The 26,139-nt window shown below is 40.8% G+C and overlaps 1 protein-coding gene across 4 annotated transcripts in view; it reads right to left on the bottom strand.

Moving 5' to 3' along the window:
• The window catches only part of itga9 (integrin, alpha 9), a 454,332-nt gene that overhangs the window by 211,327 nt on the left and 216,866 nt on the right, over positions 1-26,139 (bottom strand). For all 4 annotated transcript variants that reach the window (XM_069920313.1, XM_069920311.1, XM_069920310.1 and 1 more), the window contains exon 16: positions 7,676-7,828. In XM_069920313.1, coding sequence (XP_069776414.1) covers positions 7,676-7,828 — 153 coding nt within the window. The remainder of the gene's footprint in view (positions 1-7,675; positions 7,829-26,139) is intronic.

Consider the following 26,139-nt stretch of genomic DNA (forward strand, 5'->3'; position numbering starts at 1 on the left):
ACAGCAAGAAATGGAAATAGAAAGGGCACATAGAGCATTGGCCTCTAAACCACAACCACAACAAAAAACAAGATCTATTGTAGTAAAATTCCTAAGATATACTACAAGAGAAAAGGTACTGGAGAAGACAATGGAAAAAGTAAGAGAGGGCAACAAACCACTGGAGTATAAAGGGCAAAAAATCTTCATTTATCCAGATATAACTTTTGAACTCCTAAAGAAGAGAAAAGAGTTCAATACAGCAAAGGCGATTTTATGGAAGAAAGGGTATAAATTTATACTGAAGCATCCTGCGGTATTGAAAATATTTATTCCAGGACAACAAAACAGACTATTCTCGGATCCAGAAGAAGCACGAAAATTTGCAGAACAATTACAAAAATAGACTGAGGGATGAAGACGGGTAATGAGAGTAAAAATGATCACGATTGATATGTATGTGGGTAAAGACAAAAATAGACTGAGGGATGAAGACGGGTAATGAGGGTAAAAATGACGATTGATATGTATGCGGGTAAAGAGGTATAAGAGTGAATAGAGACAATGTGCATACGTGAATGTATCTGTAATTAGAGGAAAATATAGATAGTATAGACAAGAATTAATAAGGGAAGGTAATGGAATAGAGAGAATAAGGAGGGAATTAAAAGAGTGACCTTTGTTACATATGAAAAGTGAAATCTTTTCTGGGGGGGGCTGGGTGGGGGAAAATAGCGGTCACTGCAAAATCAGTTGACGCTTCCGAGTGGATTCGCAAATCCAAATGGAGAGGGGAGATGTGGTTGTCCGACAAGGGATAAAGGACAACTCAGGAGGGGAAGGGGAGATTGGGGATAAAGAAGATAGAAATAGGAGAATAAGGAAAATGTTGGATGTTGTAGAAATGTTGTCTTGTAAAGAGTTGAAAATAAGAAAACAGAAATGGAAAAGGAGGAAAGGTAATGATGGAAAAACGGAAAGAGAAGATAAACAAAATATAAAATGGCTACGCTGAACTATATGACTTTAAATATTAATGGAATACATAACCAAATTAAAAGGAAGAAACTACTAAATTTACTGAAAAAGGAAAAAATAGATATAGCGTTTGTCCAAGAAACACACTTAACTGAATTGGAGCACAAGAAATTAAAGAGAGATTGGGTAGGACATGTAACAGCAGCATCGTATAATTCAAAAGCAAGAGGAGTGGCTATATTAATTAGCAAAAATGTGCCATTTAAAATAGAAGAGGAAATAATAGATCCAGCAGGGAGATATGTTATGATAGAATGTCAGATATATTCGGAGCATTGGAATCTACTTAATATATATTCACCTAACGAAGAAGATCAAAAGTTTATGCAAGATATCTTTTTGAAGGTAGCTAATACGCAAGGGAACATACTAATAGGAGGGGATTTCAATCTGAATTTGGATCCAAATATGGATAAAACAGGGAAAAAAATTAACAGGAAGAACAAAGTAACCAAATTTATAATTAAATCAATGCAAGAAATGAAACTGTGGACATATGGAGGAAACAAAACCCAAAAGAAAAGGAATACTCATACTACTCGACTAGACATAAAACATACTCAAGAATAGACCTATTTTTGTTATCAGCTAGTATGCAGGATAGAGTAAGAAAAACAGAATATAAAGCGAGAATGCTATCGGACCATTCACCCTTAATACTGACAGTAAAGCTAGAGGACATCCCTCCAAGAATGTATAGATGGAGATTAAACCCCATGCTACTTAAAAGACAGGATTTTAGAGAATTTATTGAAAAACAATTAAAAATGTATTTTGAAGTAAATACAGAATCAGTGGAAGATAAGTTTATACTATGGGACGCAATGAAAGCATTCATTAGAGGGCAAATAATAAGTTATGTAACCAAGATGAAGAAGGACTACAATCAGGAAACAGAGCAGTTGGAAAGGGAAATAGTAAACATAGAAAAAAAATTAGCAATGAAGGAAGATACAACTAAAAGAAGAGAATTGGCGGATAAAAAAATAAAATATGAAACATTACAAACATATAAGGTGGAGAAGAATATAATGAAGACAAAACAGAAATATTATGAACTAGGTGAAAAAACACACAAAGTCTTAGCATGGCAGCTTAAGACAGAGCAAACTAAGAAAATGGTATTGGCAACAAGGAAAAAAGACAAACAAATTACATATAATCCGAAAGAAATTAAGGAAAACTTCAGAGAATTCTATGAACATTTATACCAAACTGAAAACGAAGGGAAAGAAGGGAAAATAGATGAATTTTTGACTAAAATTGAATTACCAAAACTACAAATAGAGGAACAAAATAAATTAACAGAACCATTTGGAACAGTAGAAATACAAGAGATAATAAAAAAATTACCAAATAATAAGACACCAGGAGAGGATGGACTCCCAATAGAATTCTACAAAACATTTAAAGACCTATTAAAACCGCCCCTCCTGGATGTAATCAACCAGATTGATGAGACACAAAACTTACCAGATTCATGTAAAACAGCAATAATTACAGTGATACTAAAACAAGGAAAAGATCCACTCTCACCAGCGTCATATAGACCAATATCTTTGCTAAACACAGATTATAAGATAATAGCTAAACTATTAGCAAACAGATTAGCAGAACAGCTACCGAAAATGGTAAATTTAGACCAAACTGGATTTATCAAAAAAAGACGCACAACAGACAATATTTGTAAATTTATTAACTTAATTCATGCAGTAGAAGGAAAGAAAGCACCTGCAGTAGCAGTTGCTTTAGACGCAGAGAAGGCCTTCGACAGAGTAGAATGGAATTATTTGTTCAAAGTATTGCAAAAATTCAGTTTACCGGAGAAGTATATTAATTGGATTAAAGCATTATATAAGGGACCGTTAGCGAAAGTGACAGTAAATGGACATGTATCAAAGCAATTTAACTTAAGCAGGTCAACGCGGCAGGGATGCCCACTATCACCGTTATTGTTTGCGCTAGCTATAGAACCACTAGCAGAATTGATAAGAATAGATAACAATATAAAAGGAATAAAAATAAAAGACAGGGAATATAAAATCAGTCTATTTGCGGATGATGTGATAGTGTACTTAACAGAACCAGAACTATCAATAAAAGAATTATATAAGAAATTGAAGGAATATGGAGAAGTGTCGGGATACAAGATAAACGTAAATAAAAGTGAAGCAATGCCTATGAATAACGCGGATTTCTCAAAATTTAAGAAGGAATCCCCATTCAGATGGCAAATGCAGGCAATAAGATACCTAGGTGTACAAATAAACAAAAATCTAGGCCAATTATATAAACTCAATTACAATCCACTAATGAAAAAATTACAGAACGATTTAGAGCATTGGAAAGAGCTACCACTAACACTGATAGGAAGGATAAACTGTATTAAAATGAACATTTTTCCAAGGATACTATACTTATTTCAGGCATTGCCAATACAACTGACAGAAAAATTCTTCAAAGAGTTAAAGAAAATAATAAGGAAATTTTTATGGAGAGGGGGGAAACCGAGGATAGCACTAGATAAATTAACAGAATGGTATAAACAAGGAGGCTTACAATTGCCAAACTTCAAAAATTATTATAGAGCCGCACAATTAAGATACCTATCAGATTTTTATCAAACAAGGGAAAAACCAGACTGGACGAGATTAGAATTAGATAAAATAGGGGAAAAGATACCTGAACACATATTATATAAATGGGATGAAAAATTGGTACAACATAGAACTTCTCCAGTATTACACCATCTCCTCAATATTTGGAAAAAAGATTCATGTAGAAAGAAATAAAACAAATTATCAATTACCAAAACTAATATTGACGCAAAATAAGCTACTCCCTTTTACAATAGACAACCTTTCCTTTAGAAAATGGGAAAAAAAAGGATTAAAAGAATAGAAAATTGTTTTTCAGGAAGTAGATTCTTATCCTTTGAACAAATGAGAGATAAGTACAATATAACTGGAGATACAGCGCTGGCATATTACCAACTGAGATCCTACTTGAAAGATAAATTAGGAAGCAATTTGAGTTTACCAGAGGGAAGTAACCTTGAATATGTGATTACAGATACAATGTTAATCAAAAGATTTATAACAAATATGTATATTAAACTGCAAGAAAAGGAGAATAAGGAAACAAATGGTAAAACTAAACAAAAATGGGAACAAGATTTAAATATAAAGATAAAAAAGGAAACATGGGAGAAATTATGTTCTGGAACGATGAGAAATACAATAAATACGAGGCTACGTATGATACAATATAATTGGTTACACAGACTATACATTACACCGCAAAAGTTAAATAAATGGGACCCAACAGTATCTGATAGATGTTTTCGATGTAAAAAAGAAAGGGTAACAACAATTCATGCAATCTGGACATGTGAGAGAGTAGAAAAATTTTGGGATGATCTCAATCAGATATTAAATAAAATAACAGAAAACAATATACCAAAGAATCCAGAGATCTTTCTCCTAAGTAACATAAAAAATAAAGAATTTGGAATTGACTTGGAGGATGCACAAAAAAAGATTTGTTAAGATAGCCCTAGCCGTAGCAAAAAAATGTATTATGTCAACCTGGAAATTGGAAGATAATTTGAAAATACAACAATGGTATATAGAAATGAATAAATGTATTCCATTAGAAAAAATAACATATAGTTTAAGAAATAATATTGAAATATTCGAACAAGTATGGGAGCCTTACATTAAATACAATAGCGAAAACCTACCGGGAACAAACATTACCTAAGTTGATGGAAGGAGAAGAGAAGAAAAGAATGGACTCAGTAGAATTTCTGGTGTATTTTTGTTGAATGACAACATTGTCTGACTGGCTTAATGCAACCTAGATTGTATACCTAAAATGGATGGGGGGGGGGGTGGGGGGGTGGCTTGGGAGGAGGGAGGGGGGGGGAGAAAAAGTCATTGTATATGTGTGAAAAAGAAAAAGTGTATATCATGGCTAACGTGATTTATGGTGTGAAAAATAAAAAATTAAAAAAAAAGGTTAAAATTAGACAATTGCCCAAAATGAGCATAGCATTTTCAGGACTTGAGTGGTTTGGACCATCTTTCAATAAGATGTGCAGTAATTTCAGCTTGCTCTCGGCTTTTGATTCTGAAAAATAAAATCTACTGAGTGATACCTGTAAATTAGTGTAATCATTGGAAAATAAATCCTTAATTTAAAAAAAATTTAAACATACAGCACAGTAACAGGCCATTTCGGCCCACGAGTCCATGCCACCCAATCTACACCGAATTAAGCCACATTTTGAAAGGTGGGAGGAATCTGGAGCCCCCAGGGAAAACTCACAGAGACACAGGGAGAACGTATCACCTCCTTACAGTCAGTGCAGGATTCGAACCCTGGTCCCAATCACTGGCACTGACAAAGTGTGGCACCGCCACATATGCAGAATCCTCTTGCACTGGTTTTCATTGAGGGGTGTCCTGATAGATGGGTACAAGATGATGAAAGGCATGATAGTGTGGATGGCCAAATGCTTTTTCCCCTCCAAGGCCGAAAGGGCTAAAACCAGGGGACATAGTGATTGAGAGTAAGTAGAGGGGCCGATGCAAGTTCTTCATACAGCGAGTGATAGGTGCAGGGATGTGCTGCCAACAACGATGGTGGAGGCAGGGAGAAAAGGGTATTTTAAGAGACTATTAAATAGGTACAAGGAACTGAGAAAAATGGAGAGTTATGCAGTCGGCTTCTAGAATTCAATCAGCACAGCCCTAATAACCTGTACTGTGCTTTATGGAAGAACATGGAGACCTTGAAGTCCAAATCCATAGATGTCTCAAGGTTGCTGCTCTGGTTGATAGGGTGATCACGAAGGGCCTTCATTGTCAAGGGATTGAATGCAAGATCTCTGAAGTAACGTTGCAGCTCTATAAAACTCTGGTTGGACCACACTTCGAATATTGTGTTCAGTTCTGATCACCTTGTCACAGGAAGGATGTGGAAGCTTTGGAGAGGGCACAGAGGACATTTACCAGGATGCCGTCTGGATTGGAGAACATGTTTCATGAGGCAAGGTTTGGAGTGAGGTCTACGAGAGTATGAGAGGCATAGACAGGAGGCACCTTTTTCCCAGGGGGAAAGTAGCAAACACCCCAGATGACATCTGTATCAGGTGAAGGGAGGAAAGTTTAGGGAAGGGGTAGCACGGTTGGTGTATTGGTTAGCACAACACCTTTACAGCGCCAGTGGTTGGGACTGGGGTTCGAATCCCGCGCTGGCTGTAAGGAATTTGCACGTTCTCCATGGGTTTCGACTTCCCCCCACCACCGTTCGAAACGTACCGGGAGTGTAAGTTATTTGAGTGTAAATTGGGCAGCATGGATTTGTGGCCTGTAACCGTGCTATATGTCTAAATTTTTAAAATTAATTTAAGTCATTAGGGGCAAGTTTTTTTTTACACTGAACTGGACTGCATTGCCAGGTTGGTGGTGGAGGCCAGTACATAGAGACATTTAAAAGATTCAAACAGGAACATGGATGCAAGAAAAATGGGTGTGAGATCAGGAAGGTTTCTTTTGTAGAGTAGGTTTATATAGGTTGGCACAACATCGTGGGCTGAAGGGCCTGTGATCTATGTTGAATGATCTATACAGCACCATGTCTATTGGGCCTTCTGCACCAGCCTTTGACATTCATCCAACCCTGAACTATTTTATTCTCTCTATATACCTATAATTGTCTCCAAATTCTACGGCTTATCTGCACAACAGGGCAAATAACAGTGGCCAAAGTAACATTCCAAACACACATTTTTGGGATGCAGGAAGAAACCGGAGCCCTCAGAGGAAAGCCATGTAGTTGCTGGGCACAAGACACCTGAGCTCAGGATTGAAGCCAGGTTCCTGAACCTGTGAAGCAGCAGCTGCATTATCCATGCCACCATTTGGGTCAATGGTTCTCAACCTTTTTCTTTCCACTCATATCTTCTTTCTTTGGCTTGGCTTCGCGGACGAAGATTTATGGAGGGGGTAAAAAGTCCACGTCAGCTGCAGGCTCGTTTGTGGCTGACAAGTCCGATGCGGGACAGGCAGACACGGTTGCAGCGGTTGCAGGGGAAAATTGGTTGGTTGGGGTTGGGTGTTGGGTTTTTCCTCCTTTGCCTTTTGTCAGTGAGGTGGGCTCTGCGGTCTATATGCTCTGTGATTAGTAAGGGATTGCTTAAGGTGGTATGTGAGTGGGAAGGGAAGGTTGAGAATCACTGCTCAAGATCCAATTGTCACTGAAATATTTGGCTTGGCCAATTTCCTTTGGAGTTATGAAACCGTGCACAAAACAAGTCAATGAGCTACGATTAAAACACTGGTTTTCAAACTTTTTCTTTCCACCACATACCACCTTAAGTAATCCCTTATTAATCAGAGGGCACCGTACCGATGGCATAGGGATTACTTAAAGTGGTATGTGGTGGAAAGAAAAAGGTTGAGTACCACTGGTTTCAACGCAACAGTGCCACCTCTGACCAGAATGGGTGGCAGCAGACGGATGCATTAGCCATCGTTCACTGTGCTCAGACCTTGCGTTTTCGATTACAAATTCCCTTCCTTAACATAAGAGGGAAAAAAAGGGCATGAAATGAGCTATTGCTATCTTTTGACAATTAAATCTGAGATTTTACCTGGTTCCGCTGAGCTAGTTTACGACCTTTCTTCCACCGCAGTATTGGTTTCAAAGCCGGCAGCTCATTCAGAGACTTGTCACCAATTACGTGCTTGCCCAAGCTGTACGATACTTCAAAGACAATCGGTGTAATCACATCCTTCACCTCCCGCTGTCAAAGAAAAGAAGTTGATTTAAGAAACTTGGAGCATAACAGAAAACTTCTATAAAATAATCTAATAAAAAATGAGTAAACATGCAAGTTATTAATTAATATGAATTAATTCTGAATGCTTATTTTTCAGAACTAATGGGTCTTATTACTACCATTAAATTAACTGGTCATTGGTAAGAAAGATTCTTCTCATTTTAAGAATCAAGCTTACACTTCCCCCAGATTTTTAATCTGGATGTTTTATATCATGTAATTGGTTTACACTGGTCAGGAATTAAACATTACACCCCTCTACAAAGCTGCATTTTACTCATCTTGTTAACCACATGAAGTGACCAGGTTTCATAAACCACAGCAAGGGGTGGGGAGGAAAGAGCTTTGACTAAAGTGCAAAGCAATTCACACCGTACAGCAGCAGTGTGTGGCTTCCGAAATACAAGTCATTTCTTTGGTACATCATCCGTATCTTGACGCATCAGTTCGTTCAGAGGCGCATCTACTGCTTTGCTGTTACAAAATGAAAACATTAAAGTCTGCAGATGCTGTGATTGTGGTTAAAAACACACCGAAATGCTGGGGGAGTTTGGCCAATCTCGCAGTATCCATAGGAGGTAAAGGTATGTAACCGGCGTTTTGAGCCTGCGCCCTTCAAGGAACAAGTGGAAGACGTCAGAGTGAAGACTGGCAGGAGAGGGTCGAGACCAACAAAGAGTGTTAACTGGCCGCGATAAGTGAGATTCTGGCTCTGTGAAAGGAGACAGAGGGAGAAGTGAAGAGAGAGTGACAGAGAGAGAGACTGCGAGTGCTGGGGGAAAGGTGATGGGGAAGAAGCAAGTGGGGGGAGGGGTGGGTAGTTCTCTTCATGCTGTTACACGAAGAGAAAACTTCAAACAGCAGTTGAACTAGCTAACCACAAGTAAACCAACCTTTGAAAGAGCAGCCTGTCCATGCGGCAAACTGCTCAGCTTCAGCACCTGGTTTCTCTTTTGCAAATTTGCTCTGATGAGGATCCAAAAAAATAAAATCAGAAATATCTTGATTCACAACAATCTGGCAATATCCTTGCGGACAGGCTTCAAGATACAAAATTCCCAACTGCAAGAAGGTGACACTATTGCAGAAGTTGCTCCCAATTTCCATCAAGACAAAAGAAAATAGCAGTGCAGCTGAGGCTGCTGTAATGGCAGCGCTGCCACTGGTGTGGACCCAGGGGAGAGCAGGGAGTGGACTCAAATGGGGTGGGTGGGGGCCTACCAGCTAGTGCTGCTGCCAATGTCCCATACAGGCTTTAAACGGCCTGTTAAAGGAGTCCACCGTGTTTTAGTTAAGATCCTGCGACCACGGGATCTGCACCCAAGACTGCGGCACCCGTGTTCGGCGGCAGCTACGGGGAGCTGCGGACTCCAGGGAGCATCAGACCTGCGCAGGGCACCTGTAAAGGAGAGAAAAACCCTCATTGAGAAGGAGAAGGGGAGGAGACGACCCAAGGGTGGTGACAACGGCGGCCCAACGAGTTGTTGCCAAATTGCAGGTGAGGGAACCCACACAGGCTGTGGGCTGCTGGAGACTTCAGGTCAATGGACGCACATGCTGTGGCTGCTGGAGACTGGCTCATGGTGTCGGAACTTGGATTAGAGACTATATAGAGGGCAAGGAGGGCTCCAAAGGGTCCTGGGTGCTGAAGACTTCGTCTTTATTCCGGAGGTTTGGATCTGAGCTCAGGTTGGCGACGGTCTGAACTGACCTGAACTCATGTGGCTCGAGACTAAAGGATTGGTGGGGGGTAAATCCACAGACACTCGGTGACCCTGGAGGAACTCTCTTTTGCTTCTCTTTTTCTGGCTGTAATAGGTGCCCAACAATCCTTATGCTGATGGCAAATCTGGCTGCCCTGCAGCAGACTGAAAACAATTTTGTGTAATACTATATTTCTGTGGTATTACATGACAATAAATAGAATCTGATGTGATTTGACATCTCATTGGTTCTGTTTCAATCAAACAAGAATTGTTAAATGATGAAACTAAACTAATTTTTTCTTTATCATCTGTCACCAATTAAATTTGTGTTAGATCTTTCCATTCTGATTCTTGCATCTCATGTTCTACAACGTAGCACAAGGAGAAACGTCAACTGGGGAAGAATAGACCAGCAGGTACACTGCCAAATCTGACCTGCCATTTTGTTACAATTACACACATGAGAAGATTTGGCATGTTGTCAAATACTCTGTCAAACGTACACAGGCGCACTGAGGAAAGTATACTAACTGGTTGGATCACAGCCTGGGTTGGGAGTCGAGTGCCCAGAAACGCTAAAGGCTCCAGAAGGCAACAAATGTAGCCAGGTCCATCGCAAGCTCTGACCTCACATCCACTGAACGCGCCTGCGTGGAAACGCTGCCTCAAGAAAGCAGCCAGTGTCATTAAGGACCCTCATCACCCTGGTCGCAGTCTCTCCTCACTGCTACCTTCAGGCAGAAGACCAGCACCTTTTGGTTCAAGAACAGTTTCTTTCCAGCTTGAGCCTCCCCTGGTTCCGCTCATCAGGGGCTGCTTTGACACCACCAAAGGATTGCCTGTTCAATTGAAGTCACGATTTTTGCATTAGGATAACTGAATATTTAGAATCTTTTTATTTATTGTCCTTTTTTAATTCAATTCGGGATTCAGTGCGCAGTTGTCTTCGTGATTATTTCTTTTTTACGATGCAATTGTTCAGCTGCAAAAAACAAGAGGCTATGTACACTATACAATGTTGTTACCATTCCCCAAATACTGGACAACAAAGAACCTGCTTCCTGAACATTTTGGAGTGTATTTTATGATTTTGGTTTGCTGATCATGAAAATCACCGTAAAACTTTCCTATCATGGACCACTTTTTAGATATTATTTCTTTTAGTAATTTCCTGTCATATTTTAAGTCTACTTCAAGTATACAAAACCATGAGGCCATTGAAAATTATTTTTTTTTTTTGCATTCGCATTTGGACTTCCACCCTGCTGATCTTGGTGCAGTCAGTGAAGAACATGGAAAAAGGCTTCACCAGGATGTTGTGACCATGGAAACGCGGTATCAGGGCAACTGGAATCCACCAGCGCTGGCCAACTATTGCTATATACCGACCCGAGAGGCATCAGATGATGAATCAGTGGAAAATATTTTTAGATTAGTTGAACTTGCGCAATCCGTCACCATCAATGCTAAATTAGATCAAAGTTAATTGAATGTTTCTCCATCTTCCTGTGTGATACAGTAAATCGGAAATTATCTTTGTGTTCAGCTTGAAGTTGTCTATCATAATCCCCAAATTTTTTTTTTCAGGAAGCCAACCTTTTGAAAAACAAATTGTTTTTCTGGTGGAATCAGACTTTTGTAAAATGGAACCCTTCCTCATGTGATCAGCAGATGAGTCGAGATCTGGAGGGCATTGGTTTAAGATCACAGGGTAAGGATTTGGAGACCTGAGGGTCAACCTTTTCACACAGAGAATGGCTCAAACAGGAAATGATCTGCCTGAGGAAGCTAAAGAGGAGTGGTTTTCAAACTTTTTCTTTCCACTCACATACCATTTTAAGTATTCCCTGTGCCATCGGTGCTCTGTGATTAGTACGGGATTGCTTAAGGTGGTGTGTGGGTGGAAAGAAAAAGTTGGAGAACCACTGCTTTAATCGTACCTCATCAACTCGTTATGTGCACGGCTTCATAACCCCAAAGGAAATGGGCCAATGACAATTTGTCACAAGCAAAATATTTCAGTGACAATTGGGTCTAGAGCAGTGATTCTCAACCTTCCCTTCCCACTAACATCCCACCTTAAGCAATCCCTTACTGATCACAGAGCGCCTACGGCATAGGGATTACTTAAAGTGGGATGTGAGTGGACAGAGAAAATTTGAAAACCTCTGCTATAGAGGCAGGTACCATTCCGACATTTGAAAGACATTGTGACAGATTCTAAGATAGGAATGTTTTTTTTGGGGGGGGGGGGTGGGATGAAAAGAGATAGCAACCAAATGCAGGCAAATGGTATTGGCTCAGGTAGACAACTTGGCCCAAATTACCTGCAGGGCATGCTTCTGTGCTGAATGATTCCATGGTATCCCCATCCTATACCTGACTTGGACAGGTAAACATACGGAGAAGCCAAGTGCCTATTAATCCTAACATGGCATGAACCTCTTGTTGATAAACACGATGACATTTTCTAAAGATTTTCAGGTTCATATTAAAATTAGCATTTGCATGAGTCTTTACAAAACTTGGGTGCTGTATGCATCAAATAAAAATGAATAGGCAAATTATTATTCTTTTGTTTCTAAATCATCCAGCACCAAGAATGGTTCAAATAGAGAGTGATGTTGAGCTCCGAATGCAAAAAATGTGTTTTATATAATCATAGCAAAATTGACTTCTTATCAGGGAGTGAGTTAAAACTGGCTGTATTTTTCTTGACTTCTCAGCAAATAAGCTTCTGCTAGAATTGATGAGTTCCTGCCTTGTTACAAATTTGGTGCACTCCAGACTAATGGATTTAACGAGTTTTATTTACCCTTGAATCAGGAAAATGGAGCACATTTGGACAGGTGCATGGATGGGAGGGTTATAAAGGGCTATGGCCTGGGTGCAGGTCAATGGGACTAGGCAGAATAATAGTTTGGATCAGACTAGATGGGCCGAAGGTTCCGCCTCTGTGCTGTAGTGTTCTGTGGTTCATTCAGCCAGGCGTGTCTAATTAATTTTAATAAACCGAAAAGTCTGCAGATGCTGATTCTCAATACTCAAATGTGCAGTCGAAAACTATAGGAAGTGCAACCAACCCCGACGTCCAGCTTTTTATTCAGACACCTGCCTGTCTTTTGCCGATACCTTGATGAAAGGCTCCGGCCCGAAAAGTTGGCTACCCTTTACTTCCAAGAGACACTGTGTGACCTGCTGAGTTTTCTCCAGCACGTTTGTGTATTGCAAGCCTAATTAATTGTTCCTCTCAGCATCATTAAGGAACTTTTAATTCGAGCATGGAGAGGGAATCTATTGTTTGTCCTGAAAAAATAAATCACATGAAAAAAATGCACTTTGGGAAATTTATGAAAATGACAATGTCAATATCTTTGCTTTTATAATATTGACTCAGGGAAGATCTTAATTAAATAATACTAATTTGCATTTATGCTTCTAACCTCAGGTTGCCGTGCATTTTTGCAAACATTGGGACACTCTTGAAGTATAGCAGTTATTGTTAAAAAGAAATAAGGCAGTCAACTTGCAATCAAAGTAGCTCCCAGCTGATTTGGTGGTTTGATGATTGGCTGAGGAATAAATATTGGCCAGGGGCGTTCCACCAGGATCAGTGCTGGGATCTCTGGTGTTAGTGATAGACAAATGATTTGGATGCAAACGTACTTGGACTGTCACCAAAGACTCTTGCAAATTTCTGCAGGTGTACCGTGGAGAGCGTTCCAACTGGCTCAACCACTGACTGGTACGGAGGTGCCAATGCACAGGACAGGAGAAAGTACACCCTACGTTACAAACACAGCTTCTTCCCCTCGGCCATCAGTGTTTTGAACCTATAAACATTTCCTCTCTTTTTAGCACTAATTATTTATTTTTAAATACTGAATGTACGGAACTGTTACCAATAGCTATTTTGCACCTGTAATGCACAATACAGCTGCCGCAAAACCACAAATTTTGTGACACGTTCATGACAATAAACCTGATTCCGATTTGCAAACAACACAAAAATTGATGGAGTCATGGATACAGAGGAATGTTGTCACAGGATGCAGCAGGATACAAATCATTTGGAAATGAAGCAAGAGAAATGACAGAAATAGTCAAGTTGTGCACTTTAGGTCAGCAATTCCCAACAGCCCTTCTGGAGTTCACAGCACATTAAGTAAAAGCCTTTGTTTTCTTTTCACCTTATGTAACTTATGAAGTTAAGGAAAGAATCCAAAACATGACTGCTTCACAGGGAAAAGGATCCAAAAACTTTCAGCAGTCTTAGCAGGAACATAGCAAAAAAAAATGTTTGAGAATGGCTGCTTTAGGAGATCACAAATAAGAGGAAGTAAATAGTAAATCTCATGACCCTTAGAAGCATATAAACAATGGTCGAGAGGGTGCAAAGGAGGTTCACAGGATGTTGTTTGGGCTAGAAAGAATTTGGTACAGTTACAGCTTGGACAACCAAATTGTTTTTTTTTGTGGAGCATCAAAGATTGAAAAATGTCTAAATGGAAGTACACAGCACTTTGAAAAGCATTGGTGAGACAGATTGTTAGAATTATTACGATAAGGGTACAGAAAAATATAGGTTTAAGGTTTAATGCATGATAATTCATCTTACAGAAAAGGTTACCAGGAAAGTTTATGAAGCACCCCCATGGGTGTTGTCGTTGGACTTCAGCAAGGCCTTTGACAAGGTCCCACATGGGAGAGTCAAGAAGGTTCAATAATTCGATATTCATTGTGAGGTCGTAAACTGGATTCAACCTTGCCTTGACAGGAGAAGCCAGAGAGTGGTAGTGGATGATTGCCTCTTAGACTGAAGGCCTATTTATCAGTGGTATGCCTGAAGAATTGGTGATGAATCCTTTGTTGTTTTGTCATCTCTATCAACAATCTAGATGATAATGTGGTAAATGGGATCAGCAAGTTTGCAGATGACACTAAGATTGGAGGTGTTGTGGACAGTGAGGAAGACTTTTCAAAGTTTGTAGAGGATCTGGACCAGCTGGAAAAATGGACTGAAAAATGGCAGAAGGAATTAAATACAGACAAGTGTGAGGTGTTGCATTTTGGAAGGACAAATCGAAGTTGGACATACAGGGTAAATGGAAGGGCACTGAGGAGTGCGACAAAACAGAGAGATCTGGGAATACATAATTCCCAGGTGTCACAGGTAGATAGGGTTGTAAAGAGAGCTTTTGGCATATTGGCCTTCATAAATCAAAGTATTGAGCACAGGAGTTGGGATGTTACAGTAAAGTTGTACAAGACACTGGTAAGGCCAAATTTGGAGTTTTGTGTGCAGTTTTGGTCACCTAACTAAAGGAAAGATATCAATAAAATTGAAAGAGGGTAGAGAAGATTTACTGGGAATGTTATCGGGACTTGAAGTAAGTACTGAGGTAAAGGGAAAGGTTAAACAAGTTAGGACATTATTCCTTGGCGAGCAGAAGAAAGAGGGGAAATTTGATAGAAGTTTACAAAATTATGTGGGCATAGATAGAGGAAATATCAGTATGCTTTTTTTTCCTATTGAGGTTAGATGAAATACAAACAATAGGGCAGGGGTTAAGGGTGAAAGGGGAAAAGTTTACAGGGAACATTAGGGGGAACCACTTCACACAGAGAGTGTTGGGAGTAGGGAACAAGCAGCCAGCTGAAGAGATAAAAGCAGGCATAATTTTAACATTTAAGAAAAATTTGGACCAGTACATGGATGGAGGGAATAATGACTGGGTACAGTCAGTGGGACAAGGCAGGAAAATAGTTTGGCACAGAGTAAAAGGGATGAAGGCTCAATTCTGTGCTGTAACGTTCTATTGTTCCGTGGAAGAAGTATTAAAGAAGATTTTAAGGGGGAAGTTTATTTTTACACAGAGAGTGGTTGAAGAACACACCATTGGCCAGTTGTTAGCGACTCAAGGTGAGGAACCCACATAGGCTGCTGGAGCTTGTGTGAGTCTTTAAACCGCCAGGCTGTGAACTGCTGGAGACCGGCTCGAGACGAGTTGAAGGGGCACCAGGTATCAGAATCATGATGCAAAAGGGTGGCAAGTGTGGGAAGGGCTCACGAGGGGCCCCGGGCACTGAAGCTTCCTGATTGCATCAGAGGTGTGGAACTGGAGCTCGGGTTGCCGACAGATTGGACTGAAGTGTGTGTGTGTGTGTGTGTGTGTGTGTGTGTGTGTGTGTGTGTGTGTGTGTGTGTGTGTGTGTGTGTGTGTGTGTGTGTGTGTGTGTGTGGCTGGAGGACTGGAGGTCAATCCATGGACTCTCCATGACTCTGAAGGGGCTCTCAGTTGCTTCTCTATCTCTGAGTGTAAAGGACACCAGGCAATTTCTGCTGCTGCTGACAGACTAAATGCATTTTCAGGCAATATGGCATCTGTTTTATAACATTAGAATTTTTTTAAAATCCTGAATACCTGGGCCTCACTGCCAGAGAACCTGAAGTCACATATAATCACAACATTTAAGAAAGGCACTTGAATAGGCAAGGTACAGAAGGTTATGGATCTAGTGAAGGCAAATGAGAGGAGTATACAGTAAGTGAGCAAAATGTTCATCCTAGATGTGGTGTGCCCAAGGACCTGTTTCTGTGCTGGATATCGAGTTATATGTGTAAATCCGTTCACTTTCCAACAGTTAAACTACACAAGCTCTTATCCTTGAACTGATTATTCGTCTCATCCCAGATTCTCACGTCCTTCATCCTCTTATTGGGGGCACTGGGCAATGTGGATGGTGACTTGTTTGCCTTTCCGGCAGGCAAAAGCTGAAGAATATTGAGTACATTACAGTCTTTTGCATGATGACCTGGCCATAAAAGGAACCTTGAACCTCAATGTGTCTATTCAAGTGGTCCAATTCCCCTGTACATCTGCACCAGAATCTAAGTGTTGAGGTTAAATGATAAGTTAAACAGGTTGTATTCCAAAATGTATGAAGATCCAGTTTTTTTTTTAATGTTCCTGCTTCACGAGAGTCAGTCTCCAGAGCTTCATAACCACAAAATCTATAAAAAGTGCTGTCTCCTTCAGTCAGTCAATGAATAATTCTGCATAATAATTTTAAATTAAATTTTATGGAAGCTGTTAGCTTACTGGATCTGACATTAATTAAATTAGGAGTGTAAAGTTCAAAATCCTTATTCATTACCTAATTAAATTCAGCTTTCAACCACAAAGCAAATTTTTTAAATTTGCTAAAGCAAGGCATTAGCAATGAGGAGACAAATGGAGTAGTAATTCATATGTGGGGTGATATAGAATGATATACTTCTGTATGATTTCAATGGAATTGAATTTCTGCAGCAGAGCTCATTCTACGACCACCTGTGCATTTGACCAAGTACAAGGTTACATCCTCCGAAATTCTCATTTGCTAATCCTGAATTGCAATCTCACTGCATTCCAACCTTTCTTTGCCTCCAGCTCCCGAATCCTGTCATTTAACTTGATTCTTGTTAAACGAGGGATTTAACAGATAAAGTTCATCCATTGTCTACCTGATGCCAGGAAAATTTGTAATGAGCACTTGAAAGGTTGCTCTTTAAAACTACCATGGTTGAGAAAATCAAGAGCTTTCAGATGGAGCACGTGTTCTTATTAAGGAAAGTTCGAGGATGTACCCAATGGATAATAGCAGGAAGGGAAACAAAGTCATCTTGAGGATAACAGCCTGAAACCATTAACAACCATATGCTAAGTGTAATACCTCTCTAATTGACCTATTAAAGCACTTCCTCAAGCCCTTGAAGACAGGTTCAGGTCCAAAACATTGGATATACATCTTTACCTCCAATGGACACTGCGAGACAGGCTGAGTTCCTCCAGTATTTCTGAGTTTTGAGGGCGAACAAAACTGCACACCGTACTTCAAGTGCAGTCTCCCATACAACTAGTACGGCTGAATCACGAGGCCATAACCTTTACCCTTAATACCCCGCCCAAGTGTGCCAAATGACATCTTCACTACCCTGTCCATCCGAGTTACCACTTTCAGGAACGTATGCACCTGTACCCTGAGGTCTCTCTGTTTAACAACCCATTCCAATTCCCTGCCATTTAATGTACAAGTCCACCAAGTTTGACTTACCAACACTTCAAAAGTTCCTTTTATTGTCACATAATAACATACTAATAATGTCATATACATGATACATTCCAAATTTTGTCCGTGGTAAGGCAGAGTCACCGTGAGCATTACCTGATGCCCCTAACAATGGGAGAAAGAGAAGCAAAAGAGAATCCCCTAAGAGACACTGAGTGTCCATGAATTTGCCTCCAACGCTCTTGCAGCCATACAGATGCCCGTTCAAACCATCAGCAACCTGGGTAATTGTATCGGAGGTTTGGTGAACCAGGAAGCTTTCAGTGCCAGAGGTAATTTGGGAGCCCTTATTGACCTCAATACCTGGTTCCCATGAGCCAGTCTCTGAGTAGGTCCTTTAACTGCAAGTTACCAGCAGCCCACAGCTTGTGTGGGTCCTTCAGTCACTGTGAGTCCCCCACTGGTCCACTGCTGTGGTATCCCTGTACTTCTCCTTCTCAATGGGGGGGGGGGGGGCATTTTCCTCATTGTGCTACCGCTGCTCCCCAGCAATCTTGCGGTACACTCATGGCACAGGCACTGACTGTCATCTTTGGCACAGTCCCGTAGTTGCAGGATTTTCACAAAAGCCTACCATTGCCTCCTCCATAGGCAATTTAAAGGCTATACAAAGCATCAGGACCAGACAATAGGACCCTGTGGAGCAGCGTTCCTGCTCTCTTGGGTCTACATGAGCAGTAGCACAGCCGTTACAGCAGCTCCTGCAGGTGCCACCATTTTGGAATTTAACACTGGTCAGAGTTAAATTCCATTTGTCCCAGCCTTCAAACTGATCTAGGTCCTGTTGTAAACTTAGGTAGGTTTCCGCACCGTCCACTGCACCTCCAATTTTGTAAGTCACCCACAAATGGCTCATCACGTTAACCACATTCACACAGAAAACCAAATAACAATGCACCCAGTACTGACCCCTGTGGCACATCAATGGTCACAGACCACCATCAGAATAACACCTTCCATCTGTTTTCTATGGCCAAGCCAATTTTAAATTCATTCTACCAAGTCTTCATGGCATCAAGGTCATGAAGAAGCGGACAGGAATGAGAGAGATCAGCTAATTGAGTGGTGTTACAACAAGAATCTTGCATTCAACATTAGCAAAACTAAGAAGCTGATTGCGGACTTCAGGAAGGGGAAATCAGGAGAACACAAACCAGTCTTCATTGAGGGGGTCAGCAGTGGGAAGGGTTTGGAACTTCAATTTCCTGGGTGTCAACCAGATCTGTCCTTGGTCCTCTATGTCAATGCAATCATAAAAAAGGCTCACCAGTGGCTGTACTTCATAGTGTGTTTGAGGAACTTTGGCGTGTCACCAAAGACTCTTGCAAATTTCTACAGGAGAGCATTCTCACTGGTTGCATCTCTGTCTGGTATGGAGGTGCCAATGCACAGGACAGGAAAAGGCTACAGAGGGTTGTGAACTCAGCCAGGGCCATCATGAGCATCAGTCTTCACTCTATTGAGGACGTCTACAAGAGCCGGTGTCTCAAGAAAGCAGCCTCTATCATCAAGAACCCTCACCATCCAGGCATCGCCCACTTCTCAACACTAACATCAGGAGCCTGAAGACGAACACCCAACGGTACAGAAATACATTCTTCCCCTTTACCCTCAGATTTCTGAATGGACAAGAAACCACACACTACCTCACTTTCTCATCTTTTGCACTAATTTTACTTATTTTAAATGTGATTTATAGCAATATTTCTACCTGTAATGCTGCCACAAAATCATGAATTTTGTGACACATGTTCAAGACAATAAATTCTAATCATCTCAAAACTCAGACTGCTGACGTACCAGCACAAACTGTCAGTAAAACAATATGATACAGAATTACCTTTCAACAATATTAACAGAGGGAATTAATATTAAACGCATGCCTTTCTTTATGAATTTGATAATTAATGAGAGCTAGTACGGCAATCTCTGTTGCAACAAAAACACACCAAAAAAATGCTTGTTTCCTTCTGAATGTAATGCATGTTCCAAGGCTATTGTACTTTCTGAGACAGTTTTTGATCCCCTTCATTGTGCCGATAGTTTCACATCAAATCATTCTGTCTGTCTAACCTGAAAAATCCGCACATTTGATAGTTCATGTAATATGTCCAACTCGTTGCAATTGAAGGAATACATCTCTGCCTTTTTACAGCAGTGTGAAGTTCGGGTTAAAAGCCACAGCTCTTTAAAATGGCAAATCGATCAGCCTTCATCCATCATGAGTTAAAGGCTCATTCTCTCATTTCCTGGCACACTCACATGCAAGTCTTACCAAATAATAATCCAGTGCAGCAAACAGCAAGCACAGCCAAATCGCGACTGACTTGAAGTTTCCTGACAGAACAAAGTCCAGAGCTGCAGGCCTCTTTTCGATCTCTGAACAAAAAGAAAACGAAAGGATACATACCTCAGTGATCATTCATCAATCCTTGAAGCGTGCATTCATAACATTTACTCCCACAAACAGCAAGAACAACTTGGAGTTCAGAAGAACGAAGGGGATCCTCATGGAAGCAGTTCATATGTTGAAAGGCCTGGACAGAGTTGATGTGCCAAAGTTATTTCTCATGGTAAGGGAGTCTTGGACAAGAGGGAGCAACTTCAGGATTGAAGGGCGCCCATTTAAAACAGAGATGCAGAGGGATTTCTTCAGCCGAGGAAATTGGCTGCCATGTGGGGCTGTGGAGACCAGGTTGTTGGGTGAATTTAAGGCAGAGATTGATAGATATCTGAATAGTCAGGGTATGAAAGGTTATGGGGAGAAGCCAGGGGAGTGGGGCTGAGTGCAAGAATGTAATGGTGGAGTCATTCAATGGGCCGAATGGCCTACTTCTGCTCCTATATCTTGAGGATAAACAGTGTAAATGCGACTACAACTAAAAACATAATATTTAGTTTCCTAGACGATAAAGCATAAACTATATGCATGGGCATTATTTTCTTAGAAGGTTATTGGAAGACCTGACTAATGTAGGGAAATCATCGGACATATTAGATCTGAACTGAGAACTAAGCACTAAGATTCCCTACATTTGGACTCTGCTGTTTCTGCAATATGCCAGGTGCTGAAACTATGAATCCTCACTTTGTCAATGTGGCTTACACCTAGGAGGCAACATTTTACATGTTGGCCATCTACTCAGGTGCATCAAGTCAGCATTGACATTGGTCCTGTGGCCAAAAGTCATCCATACTGACCACTTATATATGCGAGCTAGTTCCATTTATGTGTATTTGGTCTTTATCCCTCCAAATCTTTCCTATGCATGTACCTGTCTAAACGTCTTTCAAAAGTTATAATTGTACTTGCATCTACCACTTTCTCTGGCTGCTCGTTACATATACCCACCCCCTGTGTGTGAAAAATTATTCTCCTCAGAGCCCCTTTAAATCTTCCTCCTTTCTCCTGTAATCTATGCCCTTTGGTTTTAGACTCCCTGATATGAGGAAAAAAACTTTAACCATTCAACTTATCCATGCTACCCATGAAAATGGAGGTGACCAATAAACCAAGGAAAGGGCAGGAGGGATTGGGCAGGGACCAATGGAAGACTGGACGGAAGGAACAATGGTCAAATGTGGACATAGAGACAAATGCCAGATAAAGGGAGACAGAGGTAGAGCGAAAACAGGGAATCAGATGGAGGAAAACAAATCATCCAGGTTGGATGACAACAATAATGGACTCAGCACTAATCCTTGCCACACACCTCGAGCCACCAGACTCCAACCTTGATTCTGACCACCAAGCCAATATTGTATCCAGAGGTAAAACATAGAGGTCTGAAGACACTGTGGTTGAAGTAAAAACACGATGTCGGAGAAACTCAGCAGGCCAAACAGTGTCTTTAATTAGCAAAGATAAAAATAAATAACCAATGTTTCGGGCTTGGGCCCTTCATCACAGAACTCTATCCAATTGGCTTGCTCACCCTGGATTCCACGTGAGCTAAATGAACTCATCTGTCATGCAAGACCTCACCAAAGACCTTGCTATATTTAATGCAGATAACACTCATTGCCCTGCCCTCATCAATCCTCTGTCACCTCTTCCAAAATACTCAATCAAATGAATGAGAGTTTCCACACGCAAATCCATGCCAACTAATCAAACCTTGCCTTTCCAAATGCAAATAGATCTTGTTAGTCAGAATCTCCTCGAGTAAGTTTCACACCATTGAAGTTAGGCTTACGAGCCAGAAGTTCCTTGGCTTAGCCTTGTATGGCTACATATATTAAGAAACTTCCAAACTTTGGTACCTCATTCTTGGCTAAGAGAGATACAAGTATCTTTGCCAGAGCCTCAGAAATTTCTTCACTTGCTTCCCACAATGTTTTCAAATATCGTAGTCCACCTCTGAGGATTTATCTACCTTAATGAGACTCCCAGCAACCTCCTCTTTTGTAACATGGGTTTACATCAAGACCTCACTATTCATTTCCCAGAAATTTCCCACTTTCCATAATCATCTCCACAGTAAATACAGATAAAGAATATTCATTTAAACCTTCACCCATCCCCTGTGGGTTCACACATATTGGAACACATCAATCCTCAAGAGGAAGTACCCTATTAATTGTTACTCTTAACATACTTGTAGAATCACTGAGAATTCTTCTTTGCCTTATCTGCCAAAGCAATTTCTTATTCACTTTTTGCCTTTCCTAATTTCCACTCTGGAGTCCTCCTATATCCCCTATACGCCTTGAGGGATTTGATTGATTCCACCTGCCTATAGCTGATAAATGTCTCCTTTTTTTTTTTACTGACCAGGGTCTCGATACCCCTCGTCAACCAGGCCACCCTTGCCTTTCACTCGAGCAGGAACGTGCTGGCATTGAAGAGGGTTTAGAGAAGATTTACAAGAATGATTCCTGAGATAGAAACATAGAAGATAGGAGCAGGAGTAGGTCATTCGACCCTTCGAGCCTGCTTCGCCATTCAATGAGATCATGGCTGATCTTAAAGTTCAGTACCCCGTCCCCGCCATCTCTCCATAACCTTTAATACCCTTATACTGAATAAATATATCTAATTCCCTCTTAAATATATTTAATGAACCTGCCTCTACTGCCCTCTGTGGCAATGAATTCCACAGATTCACCACCCTCTGGGTAAAGAAATTCCTCCTCATCTCGGTCCTAAATGGTTTGACTATTATCCTCAAACCATGACCCCGGGTTCTGGATTTTCCCATCCTTGGAAACATCCCATCTGCATCCATTCTGTCCAGTCCTGCCAGAATTGTATAGGTCTCTATGAGATCCCCTCTCAATCTTCTAAACTCCAGCGAGTACAATCCCAATTTGCGCAATCTTTCCTCATAAGTCATTCCTGCCATTCCAGGTATCAGCCTGGTGAATCGCCTCTGCATTCCCTCCATTGCAAGAACATTCTTCCTTAGATAAGGTGACCAAAACTGCACACAATACTCCAGGTGGGGGTCTCACCAAGGACCTGTACAGCTGCAGTAAGGTATCCTTGTTCCTATACTCAAACCCTCTTGATATGAAGGCCAACATACCATTTGCCTTTTTAACCGCCTGCTGTACCTGCATGCTCGCCTTCAGAGACTGGTGTACAAGTACCCCTAGTTCTCTCTGCACTTCCCCATCTCTTAATCTATTGCCATACAAATAGTAATCTGCCCTCCGGTTTGTATTACCAAAGTGGATAACCTCACATTTATCCACATTGTAGTGCATTTGCCATGTATCTGCCCAGTCCCTCAATTTATCCAAATCACACTGGAGCTTCCTGACCCCCTCTTCCGTGCACACAACCCCTCCTAGCTTAGTGTCATCTGCAAATTTGGAGCTATTACATCCAATCCCCTCATCCAGATCATTACTGTAAATTGTGAACAGCTGGGGTCTCAGTACAGATCCTTGTGGCACCCCACTGGTCAACGCCACCTGCAGATTGGAGGTACATCACCTGATTTTCCATCTGGGCACTCTCCAGCCAGATGGCATTAACATCGGCTTCACTGTTTTCCACTAAACCTGCTCGCCTTTTCTTTCCCCCTTCCTCTTTCCAGACCTTCCACCCACCCAGCCACCTCCCTTCCCCTCATTGCTGCTGTCCCCTCTCTCCTTTCTCCACTTACCACCCCTCCCTCCATTCTTTTGTTTGAACGCCTGCCGGCATTTTCTTATACAGGTACTTTGATGAAAGGCTCAAGCCCGAAACATCAGTTACATATCTTTATCTTTGCTACACAGAGGACACTGTTTAACCTGTTGAGCGTCTCCAGCATTTTGTGCTTTTAACTCAATCAGGGACTCATTTACGGACTCTTACTTTTGCACTTTATTTATTTGTTTTGCACAGTTTGTTTTAATTTCTTTATTTTGTTTACATGCGAGTACAGTATTTTTGCACTGTCAGTGGGTGGTAATTCTGTCTAGCACACTGGAAAAAGTATCTCAGGGATGTCATGTATGTACAGTGACAATAAATCTGAAGAAGAGTCAAGTTCTAGAGAACTTAAAGGCGCCGCAGACAAATTTTAACCAAGCAGGTGAGGGTGGAAGAAATGAGAGAGAAAATAGATTTTAAAATGTTTGGATGTTCCTTAACCTGGCAGGTACATTCTGCAATTTTCCTTAACAGAAAGCAATTTCACTATCTAAAGGTTAATTACATTTAATGGAAAGAGCATCATCCGCAGAAGGCACATTTCCTGCTGAGTGCCCCCGAAAGCCAGCAACATACTCTCCCAAACGAAAGGCTCATCAACAGGAATGGCATGCAGAACATTTCCTTTCACCTTCATTGTGCTTCAGTGTTGAATCCACTTCTGAAGGCCGCACAAGAAATACAGATTTACATCGAGAAGAGATAAATCAGATGGGGAAAGGAAGACTTTACCGGATGACCACATCTGGTATGTCGTGTGGTGGGATAGGATAAGGCAGCAACTTCATGGGGAGAGCACTCCCAGGAAATTGAATTTTACATTTGGTTTGTGGGAGAGCCAAATTGGCTCTTCGACTAGTATCTTAAACATTTAAAGGGCCCTTTCAGAATGTGCAGTACGGAGCGATACATTGCAGTAATAAAGAAAATATCTAAAAGGAGGGACTGTGCTCTATGGTTAACAAAAAAAATTGTTAAAGCTGGTTTCAAACTGAATGAAAATTGAGTTAATTGCACGAACACTCAGAAGATAGGACAATTTTTAAAAAACAAAACAAAAGTGTAATATAAAGCTTGCCAGAAACATTCATTTGTGTTTACTTGGATTTTTAAAGAGTTAAGAATATTTATTGCTGGTCCTTACAATGTGAATCTGTAGAATTAATATTAAAACAAGCAGTACTTTGCAACAGTAAAATCCCAAAAATAAGTCTGGAATTGTAAAGGAGGAAAGAAATTAATCAGAATCAGGTTTATTGCCATAACATGCGTCACAAAATGTGTTGTTTTGCAGCAGTAATGTGCATCACAGGTGAGAAAAAAATTGCTATAAATCACATTTCTATAAATGCACTATTTAAAAATAAATATAGTGCAAAAGTAGAGAAAAAAAGCGAGCTAGTGTCTGTGTTTCCTTGTTCACTCTGAAATCTGACGGCAGAGGGGAAGAAGCTGCTTTTGTACCATTGAGCATTCAAATTCAGGCTCCTGGACCTCCTTCCTGATAGTAGCAGCGAACAGTTTGATGAGATTTGGTATGTCAGCAAATACACCTATCGTCAAAGGCCATGGCCTGGGTGGTGATGGTCTTTGATGATAAGAGGCTGCTTTCTTGAGACACCTCCTCTCAAAGATGTCCTGAATGGAGTGAAGACTGACGCTCATGATGGCACTGGCTGAGTTCACAACCCTCTGTTGCCTTCTCCTGTCCTGTGCATTGGCACCTCCACACCAGACCAAGATGCAACCAGTCAGAGTGCTCTCCACGGTGCACCCGAAGAAATTTGGAAGAGTATTTGGTGACAGGCCAAATCTCACCAAACTCCTCATGAAATATAGCTCCTGGCTATGCCCACCACCAAGGAAACACCACTGACCTGATGTCTTCAGGTCCAAATGTGCTTCAGCCTGGAGTCTCAAAAAAAGGGCATTTATAAAAGGTCAAAACAATCAGCATGACTTCTGATAGAAACTCGTGTTTGATCAGTGATTAAAGCTCGTTTAAAAAAAAAAAAAAATCGGGCTCTTGAACTGGCCACACTGCCTTCTCTTCAAAAGAAATCTGGGACCAGCTGAATATTTGTCTGTATTCTTTGAAACAACCCATTTTCATTTACATTTATTGCGGCTGTGAATATTTATTTATTATCCTTGGCACTTATCACTTTTTTTTTGCCTTGAGGGGCATTGTGGTAAGTTAATTCATACCATTCCTGTTGGTGTATCTTACGTACCTGTGTGGCTGAAGCAAGGAAGACTTTTGGTACATTAGCACTTGTGTATATGACAATGAACTCATATAATCATGGATC

Source organism: Narcine bancroftii, chromosome 2 (genome assembly GCF_036971445.1).
Source record: "Narcine bancroftii isolate sNarBan1 chromosome 2, sNarBan1.hap1, whole genome shotgun sequence".
Lineage (NCBI taxonomy): Eukaryota > Metazoa > Chordata > Chondrichthyes > Torpediniformes > Narcinidae > Narcine > Narcine bancroftii.